We start from the raw sequence: 6,603 nt of genomic DNA, 5'->3' as shown, positions 1-6,603 counted from the left end.
CTTGGCTTATATCGAAATCCTCCGACATTCTTCTTTACAAATCCTCGTTTTGTACTTCTAATTAGTGACCGGTTTTGTTTCGATCTCTTCGCGTGCGTCACTTCTGAGCCGCGCATGTGCAAAGCTGACCTCATACGTCATTCTCCCGGAACTGCTTCTGTGTACAACTGTTGGCGCAAGCTACATTAAAGTGATTATTACGTTTTGAATATGGATATTTTTCTTACAAAAACGCATCGATTCGCTACAGGAGGCCTTTGTTCACCCCCCGGAGCCGTGTGAGACACTTTTTTTTGTGGAAGGGTGCTTTTTATTTCACGTCTTTTGAACCGAAGGAATGCAACACCCGCTGAGTACAACGATAGAGCTTGAAAGATCAAAGACAATTTTTAATATAACTCCGACTGGATTCGTCTGAAAGAAGAAAGTCATATACACCTAGGATGCTTCGAGGGTGAGTAAAATGCAGCATAATTTTCATTTTGCGGTGAACTAACCCTTTAACACTTCACTATTTTACCTTGTAATTAAATCTTTTGGATGAATCACTTTTGCTGGACAAAGGAGTTTCAGTTGGAGTAAAATATGGTGGTGAGTTGATACCAGCCAACTGAAAAATAAGACAAAGGAAAGCTTTAAAGCAAGGCAAAGCTTAAGGACAGAATGGACACAGAAAAAATGGTTAATTATCAGCTGTACATTCAGAAGTCATCAAATAAATAATTGCATCTAAGTCTTTTAGAAAGTGCAGAGATCACAGATTCAGCACTATGTGCCTTTACCTGGATTGGGCTAATGGGAGGAGGAGGTGCTTTTCTCTTTTTGGGGGTGGAGCTTCTGTCCTCATTTAACTTTTGACCATGCTGAGATTGTGTGCAGTATAAGGAGAGTGGCAAAAAGAGACAGGAAGACGAAGTAGTGTTTAAGTGGTTAGTGAAATAAACACTGTATACTTAGTTTGGAAAAAGAAAACAATTATCACTACAGCGTGAGGCAAACGCCAGTGCATATTTCTAACTGTGCATTACGGGAATGTTTGTCAAATGTGAGAAAAGAATATTCAATCAAAAATCTAAGCATTCAGTTAAACTGTGAATTTTAAGCATCTACAAAGAACGCTTGCAGGTTCTGTCAATCAGAAAATGAGGAAAACCATCAAGTCTGAGGGGATAAAAATTAATGAAATTAAAATTAACTTGCTTACCTGAGGGGTTCTCGCTGAACTCTTATCTGCTCATACAAAGATACAGGAGGGGAAAACATGGAGTGGGGGGTTATGACGGGAAAAATTAAAATGGCATGTCATTGCTGGTGCTAACATTAGTCATGCTGTCCTAATCTTTCCTTGTTTCATTATTTCACAAACACATCTGAGAAATTCTGCAAAAATATTGATTAACTCTCTCTTTCACTCCCTGGACATGTGTGGAAGCAAGAGGCATTTAAAAAAAAACGCCACTAGATGGCAATGTTGAGCTAAAAAGCTCTGAAGGCCACAGAAAGGAAAAGATAACAATCCACAAACAAATAATATCAACTGGTTTCTTTTATTTAATACCACTGGGAGGAAAACAATGATGTTGCAAATCCCTGGGGTTCCTCAGTGTATCCCAGTGAATATTTTACATTGAACAACAACTGGCTTGTGGTTACACCCAAATCGCAGTTGTGCTGATGTCATATTCCGTACAACAGCACTAGCTCTTGAAAAATTAGTTAAACCACAGATCTGGCAATAGTATGTGAAGAAATGTTACTGTTATTGTTGTTGTTCACTTTTGAGTGGAGTGTCATTTGGTTATTATAGAACAGCAACACATTATATATAATGTCCATGCTACATATAACAACTTGCTAGCAATAGCAACAGCAATAGCAATAACAATACGGAATTGCATAATGACCAATGGTATTTTAATCATAATTTGGAATGTGAGCTTTACAACCAGATTGTGTTAATTGGCATGATGACATTGGCATTCATGAGTTTACCTGACTCAGACTGCTGTCTGTGAAGGGCCGCGTTGAGAGCGGTTCGGACCTCGCTGCTGCCTGACAGTTTGGCGTAATGGAGCACGTCATGGCCCAACGAGTCCACCATTTGCAGGTCAGCTCCCCTCTGCACCAGCAGCTCGACAGCGGCCGGACAGCTGCTCTCACTGGCCAACATCACTGCGGTTCTGTACAGATAACAGCATGTCACTTCCACTTTCATTCAAAAGGTTGGTGTCAGAAATGAATAATTTAATTTGCCAAAGATGCATTACTATTATACTATTTTTTCAAACTTTCAGAAAAAACATGCAGCATGGTACCCACAATAAATAAATAAGCACCAATTTAGAATGATTTCTGAAGGATCATGGTGACACTAAAGACTGGAGTAATGACTTCTGAAAATCCAGCTTTGCCATCACAAAAATAAATTAAATTTTTCAAAATAGATTAGAATAGAAACGGTTTTTAAATTGTAATAATATTCCACAATATGGTAAGCATAAGAGACTTATTTCAAAAACTTTTGAATGGTAGTATACTGTATGTACTGCCTTAAAGGGATACTCCACCCCAAAATGAAAATTTTGTCATTAATCACTTACCCCCATATCGTTCCAAACCCCTAAAAGCTTCGTTCGTCTTCGGAACACAATTTAAGATATTTTGGATGAAAACCGGGAGGCTTGTGACTGTCCCATTGACTGCCAAGTAAATTACACTGTCAAGGTCCAGAAAAGTGTGAAAGACATCGTCAGAATAGTCCATCTGCCATCAGTGGTTCAACCGTAACGCAAGCAGCGTACGCAATTCTGTGTCAACCGCAACACAAGGATACGTTTTCTACGTGTATTTACCCTTTGATTTGAATGAAAACAGAGCATCCGTGCAGCGTGGCTGACACAGAATAGTGTACGCTGCTTGCGCTCAGCGGATATTCTCCAAAATGGCGCTACAGTGATGCGGAGTCCCGGTTTTCATCCAAAATATCTTAAATTGTGTTCCGAAGACGAACGAAGCTTTTACGGGTTTGGAACGACATGGGGGTAAATGATTAATGACAAAATTTTCATTTTGGGGTGGAGTATCCCTTTAAGATGGATTACGCTATTATACCGCAGTTTAGTTACACTGTTGGCATCCCAATTTAGTTTATTCAGCTCACTTGGCACTTTATGATAGCAGGAGGTAATGTTTAAACCGAGAAACTTTTCTTATCAGCAGTCTCAATATTATGACTGATGTCCAGAACCATACCTGCCATTTTTGTCTCTAGCGTTGATGTCAGCGCCCCAGTCCAATAAACTCTGGCAGACCTCTGCGTGTGCATTCCTAGCTGACAAAAGCAGAGGCGTGAAGCCATCCTAAATGAAAAAAGCTTTGAGTCAACATAATTTTTCTTCAAATACCATCTTCTGCATGTTAAGAGGCTACGTTATATTAATAGACAGTACATTAGACAGAACTGGCATTAAACAGCAAGACATTTATCACCAAAATGTATTACAGCTTTAGACAACTAATGTCAACAGAGGTATAACCTGATGCATTAAATTCTACAATATAGTAGTGCACAAAGGTGATCATTTCCCCTTTTCATTTCCAAATTACCTAAGGCAAACAATACTCTGACAGTGAAAGGAAGAGCTCAACGCTCCCTGCCGGCGACCCCAAAGGTCACAGGGGTTCTGCCAATAATTCCAGAGTGAGAGAAACTGACACCTCATCAAAAGCACATTTAGGGTGACAGGGCTAAATTTGATCTGCAACCTGAAAATTACACCATGATTCTGTACAGCTTTGCACGAATGCATAGGTTTTCTCAGTTAAAACCTCAACAACAACAAAAGAGGCTGTGCATGCAAAAACATTGTGAGCTATAAGGTATTGTTTTAAATTCTGCTGATGTTATGCTATATTTGAATAATTTATAAAGAAAAACTAGTATAATTTTTTTTCTTCAGGAAGCAAGAGGTGCAAATCCAGACTTTCTATGTAAGCTCACAACATGGTGTGGTTTTTCCCCGGAATGTGTGAGGAAACTTGACACTAATGTTGGTGCTAATTTATGGTACAGACACAAACCTTAATGACAGCCAAACCTCTTTCACCTAATATATTTATTTGAAGTATCCCTGAGATTTTAAGGTAATACGTTAATAATTAAGTATCACATTTGCATGTTCACATTTCTCTGGCGTTGGTTAGTGGTCATATGACATGCAGGTAAACAAACAGAATATTTCTTTTTTTTTTTAGTAAGTGTTTTATTTTGATTGATGTTATTTCAAAGTGATTTAATTTTACATTATGATTTAATTAATTATTTGCTTTTCATTAAACTCACAAAACCCCTGCAGTTCCTTCAAAAAACCCCAGTTTGGGAAATCTTGACGTAATGGAATGTTTAATGTACTTTATATGGTCAGTAACAACAAATGGAATATTTTCTCTTTTTTCGCATTTTTATATAAATTTGGCAAGATTGTCATATTTAAATCAATGTGATAAACAAGTTAGGTGAAAAGTAATCAAAAAGTAATCGTCTGATTATACTACCTAAAATGTGTAACATAATGGATTATCTTACTAACTATAATTTGTGTCATGTAATTTGGAATCAGTAACGGACTACAATTTGTAAGTAATCTACCCAGCTCTGCTTATTTGCTCCTAAAAGTTGAATAGTAGCACCTTAAGTGATAAGCATCTAAGGTACTCTAAGGTACTAATATGCACTTTTTAGGATTAAATAAGTTACATATGTGTCCCTCCAAGTGACCGCCCCATAGGTTTTATCTAAAGGTACAATTTTGGCACATTTTGGCTGACAATGTATAAACTTATGAAAGCGTCCAAAAATTAAAATTGTTATTTATTCACCCTCATTCACCCACACAATATGGAATTTTTTTCTGGTGCTTTTGTGCGTCATTTGCTTTTCATTGAAACTGCATGAAAAAGAGCCTTCAAAACGACACCCTTTGTGTTCAATGGAAAAAAGTCACAGTGTGAGTTTGCAATGACATGAGCAACGGAAAATGATGACAGAATTGTCATTTTTTGGTGAATTATCCCTTTAAAATATATCTACATTTTTGCAGTGTAAATTAGAAATCTATGCACACACTGCATGCCTTATACTCCTGAGGGTATAAGCATCCCACATGTTGCAAGGGAAAATAAGAGGAAAAGTAGCAGGTGTGAGTTTTCTAAATTAGACTCAGTGGCTTTTGCTAAGCTTTCGGTGGTTCAAAGTTTTCCATCCATTTTCCAGCTCAAAGGCAAACTCCAAGATGAGTTTTAATCGGAAAAGGAACACATCAGTGGATTTGTCTACTGCTAACAGCCTGGTTTTTGAAAATGAGGCCCAGTGTTTTCTAAGCGTCCATCAAAGGACCATTATTTGTGCTCGAGCCCAGAATGCTATTGCAACATTAGTTGGGCTACATTTAATAATTTAGCAGTGAAAGCAGGTATTTCCGCATGTTCAAAGCAATGGGCTGAGTGGGCGAGAATCATCAGAAATGTGCCAAGCTTGCCTCAGAGGATGACGATGGTGGATAATCAGTGACCGAAAGCAGAAGCAGCCTCTGATGCACATCTACTCTGACACTCTCTCTCTCATTCTCGTTTCTGTCTGCTGAAGCTCTTCAGTCACGGTTGTCTAAATTAGAGCCACAGCTTGAGGGTTCGTTGCCTCCCACACCGACCCTCTGTCTCTGAGTAATTTACTGCTTGAGAAGAAAAAAATGCTTTATTTCATTGAAGCTGCTGACATTATGACAATTGAGATGTGTGAATTACAGAATAGGTGATCATGTAAAATTGAAGACAAAGGCTGTTAAACTAACAGACAAGAACAGCGGTTCAAGGAATAGTTCACCCAAAAATTAATAAATTAATATTCTGCTCACCCTCAGGCCACCTAAGATGTAAATATTATCTATTGTTGCGCTTTTGTTGTTTTGATTGCTTCTATTGTCCTCATTTGTAAGTTGCTTTGGATAAAAGCGTCTGCTAAATGATTAAATGTAAATGGAACAGAAATGGAACAGATTTTGAGAAATTTAGCAAGACATCACTTGTTCATCAAGTCCTCTGCCGTGAATGCAGTAAACTTTTCACTTCACAAGATGTTAACTAATGAAATGAATATATATATACATACATTTTGACTTAAAAGAATAATTCACTCAGAAATTAAAATCTGCTAAAAATTTACTCTCTCTCTCGCTCTCTCTCTCTCTCTATATATATATTAGAGCCCGACAGATATTTAGTTTAGCCAATATTATCGGCCGATATGAGCCTGTCGCCGATATATTGTATCGACGAATATGCAGCCGATATGAAATTTTTCTTTTTACAGAACATATAACGCAGATTAAATGCTTCTAAATGGTGTAATTACTTAGTTTGTCCAGCAGAGCGCGCTCCATTGTTTGCTGCTGGCGACCTGGATGAAACGCTTTTGAAGCTTAAGTCTATGGAAAACCATTGAAACTTTGAACGGCCATATCTCCGTAACGGCTTGGCGAATCCGCACCAAATTCGGGGGATCCCTTCAGCTCGAGGAACCCTCTCGAACGCGAATCGAGTGTACGT

At 38.1% G+C, this 6,603-nt stretch overlaps 1 protein-coding gene across 2 annotated transcripts in view; it reads right to left on the bottom strand.

Annotated features, from left to right (window-relative positions):
* Positions 1-6,603, bottom strand: part of LOC107681156 (ankycorbin-like) — a 48,471-nt gene that overhangs the window by 6,595 nt on the left and 35,273 nt on the right. For both annotated transcript variants that reach the window (XM_016477349.1, XM_016477350.1), the window contains exons 8-12: positions 3,253-3,359; positions 1,993-2,180; positions 1,205-1,230; positions 783-863; positions 521-610 (exon numbers count right to left, since the gene is read on the bottom strand). In XM_016477349.1, the coding sequence (XP_016332835.1) occupies positions 521-610; positions 783-863; positions 1,205-1,230; positions 1,993-2,180; positions 3,253-3,359 (492 nt within the window). The remainder of the gene's footprint in view (positions 1-520; positions 611-782; positions 864-1,204; positions 1,231-1,992; positions 2,181-3,252; positions 3,360-6,603) is intronic.

This window comes from Sinocyclocheilus anshuiensis, unplaced genomic scaffold (assembly GCF_001515605.1).
Source record: "Sinocyclocheilus anshuiensis isolate Anshui unplaced genomic scaffold, SAMN03320099.WGS_v1.1 scaffold412, whole genome shotgun sequence".
Classification (NCBI taxonomy): Eukaryota; Metazoa; Chordata; class Actinopteri; order Cypriniformes; family Cyprinidae; genus Sinocyclocheilus; species Sinocyclocheilus anshuiensis.
This window is presented reverse-complemented; position numbering and strand designations above follow the sequence as displayed.